The following is a 13569-nucleotide window of genomic DNA, read 5'->3' on the forward strand; positions in this document are numbered from 1 at the left end:
ATTATTATGATTAACAATAAATAATCGTAGCAAATAGTTATTGACAATGGCCACGCAATGTTTGTTGGCATGGTTTTTGCGAGGGTGGATAAAACATTTGCTCTGGCTAAACGCCATGACAAGTATTTTGACCATGGCTCTTGGCCGTAGCAAATAACTTTTTCATGATAGTAAAACTATTTTTTTGCGTCGAGTTTATCTAACTGCAGTTAATAGTAGTTATTTATCGTAATTTTTAGCTATAGCTACAAATATTATAGCCAATAGTAATATTTTTTTTCCAGTGGAGGTCTAAGTTTAAAGGGGGTTTGCAACCGTTTTAAAATAAAATAAGTTGAAAAAGTAATTTTTTTTATTATAAACTTTTTATTTTTAAATTATTTAAATTAAATTAATTTAAACTGCAAAACTATAAACAGTTTCCTATCAACTTCAAAATTACAAATATTAAATTATCTTCGAAAACATCCAAATTTTAAAAATTTTCATTTTTAAATTATATTTCAAACGTTCCTAACTTTCAATACTGCTTAATTTATAATTTTCATTGTAACTTATTCCCATCATAAAAATCAGAAATTATTAAAACCACCCTAAATTGTTTCTCTGATAAGTGCATTAGGGTAATGGTATGTACATGTATGTATGTGTGGGATTAATGAGGTCATACATACATGCATGCATTCATGGAGCCTGGAGGGACCATAGGATGTAACATGTGAAGGGGACAAGTCTCCAACAATTGCAATCATTGGCATGAACATAGCTACATTATGTAATAATCCCATATAATATATATACATATATATATATATATATTACACACACACATAGTCACATACATATATATATATATATATATTTATGGGACCAAGTAAGTTTTGTCTCTCTTCTGCCTCCAATTATTGTACATTGATTGCATCCTCTTTTGCCCTTATTTTGTCCCACATCGAAAAGCCTTTGATTTAATTTCAAAATCTGTTACATCTAAATTTAAAATGAAGATAATCATTTCACTACTCTTAAAGCAATAATTAAACCTTAATAGCATCACAACTTAAATTTTTAATTGGAAGAAAAATTTTAAGAAAAAAAACATGTTTTTAAGGATTATTTGAAACGACGGGAGAATTTCAGTAAATATTAAATTTTAGATTTTAGGTATTTGCGGATTGAACTTCTGCTTTTATTTTATAAAAAATGTCCAGAGCAGGCGGAAACTACTTTCGATTTTTCTTTTTTTTTTCTAAGAAAAATTATTCGCACATGATTTTTATTCAATCACTCCGATTTTAACTTTTCTACTGCTGACTGCTTATTACAAACACTTTTGCTTTTGCAATTTCAACTTTTCTTAAAATTTATGTTTTTTTATAGAAAAAAAATAAAGTTTGAAAATATTATCTTTGTGATTGTACACTTTTTTATTATTTATTTATTTATTTTAATTGCAACATGCACTCGCTCGTGCACGCACACGCGCATAGGGTGTCCCATAGGGAACAACCATTGGGTTCTCAACCTTTATGCCTCTATTATTGTCTCATAACATGATTTGGGCTTTGTTTGGTGGGGACAATATAAAGGTTTACTTTTACATTGCTTCTTATTGGACAGAAGGAATCACCTAAATAGACCAAAATGGTATAAACTGAAAATTATGTTCATAATTTATTTTAATGAATATTTGACAAGCAGTTTATCATATTCAACGAGAGACAAAAAAATATTATTTTTTTATAAACCCAAAAAGGAAAAAAAAAAAATTGGGCTAAAAGTCAGAACTCGCGAAATCACTTTTGAATTTTAATTTTGATTGACAAGAATGTTTAGGAATAATTACACTCCTTTATTCTAAGATTTACATTTATTGCAGGGAAAATAGATCTTTTTATGATCAAATTATTCTTATACATTTTCATACGTTTAATGCATTTGAGGAGGTATGTCTTCCCCGTTATAAGGGTAGTTTAGTCAGAAAAAAATTGTTTGAACTGCTATAAGTCAGTAATAAATTGATTCATGATAAATATCAATTTTCATTGAATTTTTGTTTTTGTTGTTAATATCAACAAATTTTGTAAATTTTGACTTACGAGAAACCTATTTGTTAGATGAAAGTAAACCTCAAGGGTACTAATGTAATTTCCATAACCACAGGAATTTAGAGTAATTACACTAAATCTCCTATGAGGAAAGTGTAATTTATCCCTTATATTTAAGAATATTTTTTATCAATCGTGATTTTGGAGACATTTGATGATTTAAGATATAATCAATTTTTGTATAGTTTAAATCCAGTAATTTGCATTTCATAAAAAAATAAAAGTTGAAGTTTTTGGCCAATCACGATTTCATGAAAATGCGATTATCATTTATTCATGTAATCATCGTTCAAATAAAAGAAAAACAAAATCGTTTCATCTCACCGGATAACATCTTGTGTGCAACCAATACGATGGTCCGATAGTAAGGAAAAAATGCAAATTATCCCTTTATGGTATTGAAATGAGCAAATTACGCTCTTATAAAGAAAATAATAATTTATCTCTCTGTATTTTTAAAAGTACAGCAATTTACATCCCTATATTTTTCAAATGAAGCAATTTGCCTCATCAAACAGGGAGGTAAATTGCTTCATTTTGAAAAATATAGAGGCTGAATTACTATTATTTTTTGACAGGAAGACAATTTGCTCATTTGCAATATCATTAGAAAGTAAATCCCATTAAACCCGTTAAATAACTGATTATTCTCATCATCTGTCATTTTATATGGGTGTATTATCAACTAACTGCAACCTACTTATCCCGCTCGAAATTTCTGCGTTCCGTCTGCAGCATATCATAAATTTTACATGAAATTGATAAATCAGCAGCAAGTCACTAGTAATGTATTGAACAATTCTGCACTGTCAAGACCAAAACAGACAACCCTGACGAGAGCCCGTCTTCGAGCACTTGGGAAAGCACAAATCATCAAGAACTGGAAGCTTAAGTTATCTGTAGTATACCAATAACACATGCAATATGTTATACAACCACGAGTTACAATATGTTGTTCTATGTATTAGCATTGACATGAACTGCTTTTCCAACTGATCATATCGGTAAATGCAAGCGACACTCGTAAAAGAGGGTACAGAACTCATTTTCAAGGAAAATCCAACCAGCATACTATCTGGCCATTTCATGAAATATACCTTGAATTTAAGCAAAGTGCCAATGTAAAACAAGACCTGTATGTGTCGTCACAACTCGCCAACACTTGAATGCACAAACAGGACAAGAACTCAGATAACAATACGTGGGACAGAAAATGTAATGCAATTTGTTCATTAGCAAAAGAGCATGAAGCAAAGATGAATACTTAAAGTATGCAGACCTATTTAAGTTCAAGTATGGCCCTGCAGGTGCACATATGATATAGAATGAGATACTAACTTCAATTTAAGCAAAGAATTATGATGAATACAGCACGAGAACCCCTGGTTTTCACAAAGGATAAAGGGAGAACTCCTCTCGTAGAGAATACTTGGCAACAAGTGCGGAAATTCAGTCAAATTTTTTTTTATGAAAGAGCAAAAACCCACAGGTTACGGATGCAAGTTAAGGCAGCTCTATACGAGCACACGCATAATGAGCTCGTGTACATGCTTCAACTTTAAGCCTCTAGCTTTTTTGATGAATTGAGCTATGTATTAGTAAACTGCATTATGTAAGATGAAATCACAACATGCATTTCAATTCTATCTTGCAATTTCCTAACAATCACCTCTCAGCTCCCTGTAAAACTTACTCTAATTTGATTAATCCATTCGAGTTTGGCATTCCCATGATCCCAGATCAAAACCATGCAGAGCATTTCAAATTAAACACAGTAAAACTATCTTCTTGACCCCCAGGTAACCATCACAAATCAGGACGACCACTTAGTTCAAAAACACTGTAAAAAGATCACCAATCTTTTCCCTAATTTTCTGTGAAGCTAAGCCAGTAAAGACCTCCAACAATAAGGATAGCATCAAGTTAGAGAGACAAATCAATAGGACCCAAGACAAACACTGGAATATGGCTCTTTTGTGGTCTTTTTGCTTTTCTAAAGGTGCTGCTAAGTGATCAATCAAGCATAGATGAGACATGATTTCATGACATTGTGCCAATGAATGCAGAAATTTGCTTCTCAAGCAAACAAAATAGTAACTGATGGAAGCAAGATGGCACTGGTAGGTTTCCAAGGGAGATAGAGTCGAAGATAGTAAATGAGAACAAAATGTAAATGTAAACAAGATATTTTAACTCTTTCTGTTCATACAGCAAAAGGCAATAAATACTGAACAGCATAACCCAGAGAAAGAAAAGAAAAGTAACAACAAGAGGACAAGAAAAGGAAAAAAGGAATGCAACCCAAAATAATGAATCACACAAATTTATTGGATAACCATACATGAGATGCCACCAAAATATATCCGGGATCAGCAACAATTGACCTGCAGCGAAAGAGAATGATATATGCACAACCCCTACATTTTTAAGAATTCATGTGTGAGGATGCACCACGAAAAAGAGTCATGGCTCAGCTTGATAGTCAGAACAGGAATTATATGCTTTTGTTCTGAAAAAAACATTGCATTGTAGACAAACCTAGTTATAAAAATGATGTTTACAAACGATGTCTATTGGTAAGCAGAACAGGTAATATAAGCACTAGGGATCAAACTCTAACTGAAGCAGTCAGTTCAATCTTCTTCTCCTAGATTCACGAGAATCTCGAGTGTCTATATCTGAACTTCTTGACATAATGATTCTTCTTGGGCGAGAAGAAGAAGGGGCCACAGGCATATTGATATCACCAGAAGTCCTCATTGCCATAACATGTACGATAGAACCAGAAACATCAGTTGATTGGGAAGATGAGCCAATGGGCAAGGCAGCATTGATATCTGCAGTTGAATCTGGAGGCTGATTCATAGATTGTATGATAGTAGAAGGCCTAGCAAAACGATTTCCAACTGAGAAAGCTCGTGTATCATTTCGTAGTAGCCGGCTGTTAATAACTGTTTCCAGGTCTTCAACCAGCCTCTCTGCATTACTTAAAGCAGATGAAAGGGAAGAAAGAGAAGCAGCACTTTCAGATAAGACTCTTGAAACCTGATGAATCCTTATGTGGTGGCCACTACCCGACTCTGCATTTTGCCCCTCCTGAGATGCATCAATATTAAGAATACCACCGCCACCATCTTGTTGTTGTGTTTGATTGCCCATTGCACCAATACTAATCCAAATTCGCCTAAGTGCTTCCGCAACAGGAACATGGGACAGACCCTGTGTCAAGCGTTGTTGCCTAACACTCTCAACTCTACGAGCTTTGGGTCTTGGAGGTATCTTCAACCCAGTTTCCGTCTCACACACACCTTTACTGCCTCCATTTCCATAAATTGGAATCACGGTGCTATCTGATACCTCTCCCTTGCATACTGGACATTCTTTAGATGTAGAATCAACTTCTGGTACCTGATAAAAGCACGACCAACAAAACAAGTGACCGCAACAAGTCAGGATAGGCTCCATTGCCTCTTCCAAGCATATGTTACAATCATAAAAGCTCCCACCCTCTTTATTAGCCTTTTTAACCTCAGGATCCATCTCCAAGGCCTTTGCTACCAAATGGGAACTATCCCTTTTACAACCTTTTCCCCTCTCAGCAGTCCTTTCCACAATTTCCCTGTTATTATTTTCATTAAGGACACCTCTCTCACCCACATCCACCATCATTTCACTAGGAACATAACTAGTTTCCATTGAATTTCTTGCTTGACGCCACCGCTGCCGCTGCCTCGCACGAGCAGTAACAGCCTCTAGTTGCCGAATCCTCTCCTCTATCCTCTCATGAGTATTGTCCAACTCATTCATCAAGGACCCGTATCTTGCGACCCTATGAAGAGGTAGGTTCACCGGTTCTCGATTCAAATCAAGACCCGTTAAATCCACATCCATCAAATTATCATCATCCATCACGTACAAACCACCAAACTCAAGATTCCGAAAACCCACTTCAGTTAACTACACAAATGATCCAAGGCTGTCCCAGAAATTGGAAAAACTGAATTTCCAGAGTTGGGTTAGAAGCCAAGAAACAAAGTTGAAACTTCAATTAGCAAATACAGGGGTTTAGAAACCCAGAATTGAGAGGAAAAAAAAAAAGGACCCAATATTCAGGAATAAAAATTAAACGAACAGAGAAACAAATACATTTATATATCAAAGTGCAATTACAAGATTTAAACACGAGGTTCTGAACCTGCAGAGGGCGATGAAATCTTTTGTCCTGCATAGTGATTCTCCATCGTCTTCCGGTAGCTGATTTGACGTATGGGATTCCTAATTCTTCATGTATATATCAAGCTAGTGAGAGAGGAATCCAGCTTTGGAGTCTGGATAATTCTTGAGAGAGGGAGTGGGAGTGGGGCGCCAAAGGGTATAGGGGAGGGAGGGTACCACTTCCACCTTCGCCCTGAGTCAAACTTGGCGCATTTTTGGTATCTGTGCTGTAGCGTACGTCGTCGTACCGGAGATCGCCAAAATGTATAATTCCTTTTCGTTTTGGATTATTTTCTAATTAAATCCAAACAAATTGAGTTTAATCACTCATTAATCTCACGCGTTGAAGTTGGACAAATATTATTGATAGGGATATGATATGATTATCTACAAAAGGGACACAAATGCCCTCCTAAGAAAAATACCAACCATGCTACCCTATTTCTAGTTGGGTCGGATCGTCCGACCCTATTTCGTAACCATAAAATCAAGATTGTTGATCGACTACACCCAATTGAAGGTGATGTCATGTGGACGAGGCAAGTGGGCATATTTGACTCTATAAATACATTCATTATGTTTCATTTATGGTAAGACACTTTGACTAATGCTTTCGAGCATTAAATATATCAGTTTTAATTATTCTATCTCGATATCGGGCTCACTTAAGTATTGGAGGATTTTAGTTGGGGACCACCCAGTAATCCTAACTACTTTCCTTTTCTCAGGTTCCATACATTATTGGTATCCTTGAAGAGGTCTCAATCTTCGACCCGGATCAGGTGGCGCTGTCTGCGGGAACAATTGAGAAAAGTACTAGTATCGAGATGGAATGGATGTCTAGGAGAGAACGAACTCTCGGTGTTGAGGAAGAAACTCTCCAAGACAGGAAGAAAAGATGGTTCACTTGAAGCAAGAAGCGTTACAACGCATGATCGAGGACACAAGAAAACATGGCATAGTAGAATACTAAAGGAGAAAGGCAACACCAACATCACACAAGTCGGTGAGAAGGCAATTGTTAAAGATAAGGGTGAGGAGATCATAAGGAGGTGAAAGAAAAGGAGTACCTGAAAAAGGTCAAGAGAAGAAGGTATCAGATGCAGGATCTAACAAGAGGGGGGAAGAAGAGAATTGACAATTTCAAGGGCAGAAGTGGATGACGTAGGGCGGGAAATAGTACGCTTAGGTTTGCAAATAGACTTCCAAGTGGAGGACCTCGTCCTGATGGGTGTATGCTTTGAAACCGATTGGTAAGTTAGACCAAAATCAGGAGACATGCTATAAAATTACGGGTATCCTAGGACATGGGGCATATAAGCTAGAGAACCTAGAGGGATAACCCTTGTCGCGACCTTGGAATGTCCACAATCTTAAACTATTCTACGTTTGAGGCAAATGCCTCCCAAACAATAAGTCTTGCTCCTAAGTAGACACATTCTCAAAAGTAAGCCCCTAGGCAAGGACATTCTCAAAAAATAAGTCTAGCCTTTAGCGAGTCAAGATGGACCGAGTTAGCTCAGCAGAAAACACAACGGATCCACTTACTAACCCAATGTCGCAAATCGCCCATGCTCGGCATATAGATAAAATAGGTTTGAGGTCGATGGGTGATTGGCTTTAGGTCAAGTGGGAGATTGTTAGAATATGTGACCTGAAAGCCAATTGGATTGGCATGCTGTAATCTATTCTGACAATAATTCAATTTTATGTAATATTATTCAGTGAATAAAATGAGTATTCACTATTGGCATTTCATTTGTTGTGCTCATTATATTTATGTTTGCGTTTCTGTCAAACATCACAACAAAGCCCACAGACCACCTTGAACAACCGTGCAACAATTGGACTGCACATTGGATGGCGGTCATGAAACTAATTGTTTAGGGTTGATCTTAAATGTTCCAAGTCGAGGACCACGAGAATGAGCATCAAAGTGTCCTATGGAGACTTGCATTAAGAGTTGTATTCATTTGATGAGTGCCGGGTTTCATTAGCGACAGACGTGGACGTTTATGTGATCTTAATGGATCGATTGACTAGGTGTCGAATTGACTAAATTGACTAGTGGGGATCATAATATGGAAGCCTTGGAGGCTTGGTAGGTATGACTTGAGTCCCCGACTCCGATAGTATTGGAGTAGTCCTCAAACTTGAAGAATCAAGGCAGTCACGTGCATGTATCTTAAATTTGTGCGAGAGGCGATCGTGTCTCAGACATGATCATCATAAACCTTGTCTAGTCATTCAAAGTATGTAGCAAGGATGGTGAGTTCCAAGAAGAGGATCCCTCCCCTATCAAAACGTGACAAAGGTATCTCCTATGCATTTGGAGATGCGTCGACGCTCTATAAAGCTGTGGCCACAGTCATTGGTCGAATAGGAAAAGAGGTTCCTATGTCAAGCAATTTGACGCAATGCGATTTTAAATATTAAGCATAGATGCTTAGTCCAGGATGGGAACCGACGCCCTAGACTAAGACTGGGAGACGATAGACGAAAGGACTGCATCTGTATGGACTCGGGAGCCTAAAAGTTCACATCAATTTTTGCCTAGTCTCTAGTGCCATGGACCGTTGCTAGACGACTACCCATGGTGACGGGCTTTCTCGATCAAGGGTTGATCAAGAATTATTAATTAAATAGATTTAATTAAAATAATGTTGGACACTATCCCAAGTCTAGCTTAAAGGTGAACCTAAAAAGTCACACACAAACTATCGAGAAGGGATGAGGAATTAATTGGGAATTAATTCCGTAAGTAATTGAATTACTTATATATGAGAGAGATTCATTGGATGGATAAGTCTAATGATAAATTAATTGGATTAATTTACATTGGGCTTGCCCTTATTATTTAATAAAGGCTTATTGGGTTCACATATTTAATTGAATTAAATATATGATGGACTTAATTAAGTGGGCTTTAATTAAATTAAATTTAATTAATTAGGTCTGGTATTTTAATTAATTAAAATTTACCCAAGCCCATTAATTAAGCTGGTGGAAATGATTGAAAAAAGAAAAGTATTAACTAACAAAATTATTTTTGAAAAATGCCATGTTAGTCATCCTTTATTTGGAATAAAGGATTATTACCTTATGGATGGTTAAATGAACCTAGACATGTTTTAATGTATCCATTCTAGGTATATATATATGTATATTAGTTATTTGGAATAACTAATGAATACATAACAAAGCAAGAAAATAATTTTCTCTCCTCCCTAATTTTTCCACTCGGCCGAACCCCCCTCTTGTGCACACTTGGTCTATTCTTCTCCTTAATTCTTTTCTAGCAAATTGAATTGAGGACTCCCAAGTTCCAGTGTTGTGTGCACACGACTTTAGAGGGTCTCTACATTGAGGCCTTGGGTAAACAAATCAACAAAGGAAGTTCGAAATAAATCAAGAAAAGATAATTTTTGATTTACGATTTTTGTTCTTCTCTTTTTTCATTCTTCCAATAGTCCCGTTAATTTTTTATCCTTTAATTTTAATAACTACATCGAATGTCCGGGAGCTCCAAGGGTACTCCCCTTGGAATTATGGTTTCATTGTGATTTCATTTTATTTTACGCAATTTATTTTAACCGCTTCTGCTTGCACATTCTCGGGCCGATCCACTCGCACCTCGTGGTGCCTTTTAGGGGGGTTGCTGTGAAGGTTAAGAGAAGAAACCTCCACCTGGGAGGAGATACCCCTGGGTAGTAAATTGTCTCTCACAAGCTAAGAACCTATGTATAAAATATAGCCCCTGCAGGCCAACCACCTCTCTCTGGTAATCCGTCAACCATTGGTATATAGTTAGGTGGCTTTGTTAGTATGACTCCAGGTAGTGTTTACCTTCATCAGAGTCAGGGAACCCAGGCGGGCATTATCAACAGCATTCCTAAGCGTCTCCTCTTGGCTCTGGGTGAGGTCCAGTAGCTGTTGATTCAATTTTTTTACTTTCCTCTTTGCCTGTTAGTATCTCCCTACAACATTCTTAATGGCCTCTTTCAATTGGGCCACATCCGCCGCCAGACGGTTAAGGCGATCCTCCAATTGCTTGTGCTCACCTTCCGTTAGGGAAGGAGGGGTCCGGAGTGAGTCACCATTTCGGCCACTATGACTACTGCGGTAATAGGAAAACCACCAAGTAGTTAGAAGAAGATTGATGCAAAACATCACAGAAAATAAAGAAAATGAAGTTTACTTTGACCGACCAAATCCTCCCTAGAGGAAGAGAATACGAAACGTCTGTCCCTGGGCAGCAGTAGCCCTACAAAAAATTTGGAGGAAAACATAGGCTCTCTCCTATTCCCGCAAGAGGGAGTTATTGTATACCACCACATTTAGGGAGGAAGCATTGGCATCTGGGGGATGAATTCCCCAAATCCCTAGAAGGGGGAGGAGAAAGTGCGGTTGTCAAGCACATAAAACCTGCAGGGGATTATGGCCACTAGCTGGCTAGAGAATCCCTATTTCTCCCTTTTGAAGCCCCCTAGAAAGCTTCAACTGACCTTTTTCCACGATACTTAGGTGGAGAAGGCCAGAGTGGTTTGGAGACTGTCAATGCTACCTTTGACACTCCCCCAAAGGTAGCTCTTGAACGTGATACGGGTTACCAATACAAACATACCAGGAATCTGATAAATACAATAGAAATTAAAAAGATAGCTAAGGATAAAGAAAACAAATGTACCCAAAGGCTCCTCTAGATGAACCTCTTTGCGACTGAGCCTAAAGTTAAAAAGAAACCACACATCCACAAGCCCTTTGAAGTCATAAGGGTTAGAATTCAGCCTCCCTAAAAGGGCATATAAATTCGCGTTCCATTTATGGATAGAAAAAGGCCTTGAGGTGAGAGATCAGACACCCATTCACATGGAAAATCCCATAGAATGATGGAGAGTACAAAGAAATAGCTTACCTTCCATGTTTAGGAGCATTAAGGGCATGAAGGAAACATACTCCATGGTGGGGGGAATAGTGAAAGATGATAGGTTTAGATTTTTTCAGTTGAAAGCAAGAATAAAAAATTTCGTTCATATGCATGACGTTGTGATAACTCAACATCAGGGTGAAGCCAACCAAGAGGTGGAAAGAGTTGGGAGTAAGCTGGTTCAGAGGGAACCTTGAATGTGGGAATTATATTGCTGTAAAAAGGTGAGATAGGGAGGTGAAGACCCACTCTCAACTGGGGCAGTGAAAAACCACAAGTAATTGGGAGATGTGTGGATTTCAGGTTGACTCTCAACATGGAGAAGTAGTACAGTAAAGTAATTAGGGATCTCATATTCCTCCTGCAAGCGCTAGGAATCTAGGTCCCTAAAGGTAGATGATACCGTATCTAGGATAATAGAGCTGGTGGCCCTCACTCCCGCACTGCCAATCATTGGGAGCTCCTCCTTATCGGACTCTTGTCTAGGAGCCACCCTTTCACCTTTCTCTTCCCCCGAAGAGGCTTTTCCATCCCTCTCCTCGGAATTCCCCCCTTCTTTGTCGGAGGGTTCATCTATTAAACAACTTTACGTTACTGTTGCCTTTTGTAGGCTCCACTGTCGGTCCCCAAGAACCCACAAGGTCGCCTCAGAGGGGTCATCGCCGGTGGGAACCTCTCCTATGAAACGCACAGACTCATCCAAAGAAACCATTGCGTCCAAAAAAAAAAATCAAAACAAAGAAACTCAAAAAAGAGGGGTAGCAAGAAGAGCACTGCGAAAACTAATGTAAAGAGAAAAATAAAGCTTATGGCTGAGAATAATAAAAGAAGAGGAATGAAACTTGCAGGAGCTCCAACCTCGCTGGAACGAAGGGAAGAAAGGAAAATGAGGTTGAAGATCAAGCAATAGGGAAATAAAGGGGTTTAGGGCCATGTCAATGCCCACACCCATCATGGTGCTGCAGGCCATAATTTGCCCAACTGCAAAAATATTTTTTGAAATCTACGATTAGTTTTAAGAAGAATGTCTGTCCACTTAGCTGGCGTCGGGTTAGGGACGTCCTGTATGGAAGAAAGCCACTCTCTTTAGGTGAATCATTGTTAGACCAAGGAAGGAGGCTGTTACGTCTATAGATTTATTCATAATTGAGAGACTAATTGATAAGTATTAACAAAGTTTAAATTTTATTTTAATAAATTACATGTTAAAATTGAAATATAATAAAACTTGAATGGTGTAAATTAGAGTTTATTATAAAATTTAGAAGTAAATTATATTAATTAAGAAATTAGAAAGAATGTAATGAATAGTTTAAAAAAAGTTTAAATTAAATTTAAAAAATAATAAATAAATGAAATAATATATATATATATATATATATATAAATATAATAGTGTGTTGCTAATTGAAATGCTTAATTATTGAAATAAGAGCACATACACTGACAATTTGCGCACAGTCCCGCAGAACGGAAATAGGTATAAAAATTTGTAACTTTAATTTATATAATTATATTATTTAATTAATTCATTTACTAAAAATAGTTTAATTATGTGACTGATGTAATATTTAATTGAAAATTTTTATGAGTTTGACTATTTAAATTGTTATTGAATTAAATATCTCATTTGATTTAAAAATATTATAGTTGGTTATTAAATTTTTAGATTTGTTAGATTTAGTCATTATTATAGTTGATTTACTCAGTTCCATCGGACTTATTAACTGAATATGTAATTATATATAGTGATGTTTAATTAAATTATATAGTAGCGAGGAATTGATAAAAAATTCATAAAAATATTCGGAAACTATATATAATAAATATTAAAAAAATATATTTGAGAAATAATATGGTTATTAAAAATAAAATGAGATTATTGTGATGATTCAATTTAGGGATGTTAATTAAGAACGATTGTTAAGGGGTTTGATTAAATGAATTCTTATGAGTTAGTTGATAAATTAAAAAGATACTTGGGAAGTTTAGAAAGTTATGTTATTTACAAAAGGGAAAATGATAGATTTAGTTCCGTAGGATAGGGTAGTTCTCACTTTCGGTCCCTCACTTTTCGGGGCCAATAGATTAGTTTTATGAAATTGATGTATTTAGTCCCACTTCATCTCTAAATTGCATGCTAATACCCTGCTCGCGAAAAATGGTATCAGAGCCTAGGTTTATTGAAGAAATATATGTTTATATTATATTTTGATATTAGTTATCCACTAATGGAGGAGACTCTTTGAGAGATGGAACCAAATGAAAGTTCAAGTTACTCTGAAAATAGGGAATATTTCCAAATTTTGGAAATACAAAGAAG

At 36.5% G+C, this 13569-nt stretch overlaps 1 protein-coding gene across 1 annotated transcript; it reads right to left on the reverse strand.

Annotated features, from left to right (window-relative positions):
• On the reverse strand, positions 4498-6548 carry LOC105173377. Its single transcript, XM_011095089.2, has 2 exons — positions 6301-6548; positions 4498-6102 (listed from the first exon to the last, which is right to left on the reverse strand). The coding sequence occupies exon 2, from the start codon at positions 6012-6014 to the stop codon at positions 4734-4736; it is 1281 nt and encodes a 426-aa protein (XP_011093391.1). The 5' UTR covers positions 6015-6102; positions 6301-6548; the 3' UTR covers positions 4498-4733.

Source organism: Sesamum indicum, linkage group LG11, assembly GCF_000512975.1.
Source record: "Sesamum indicum cultivar Zhongzhi No. 13 linkage group LG11, S_indicum_v1.0, whole genome shotgun sequence".
Classification (NCBI taxonomy): Eukaryota; Viridiplantae; Streptophyta; class Magnoliopsida; order Lamiales; family Pedaliaceae; genus Sesamum; species Sesamum indicum.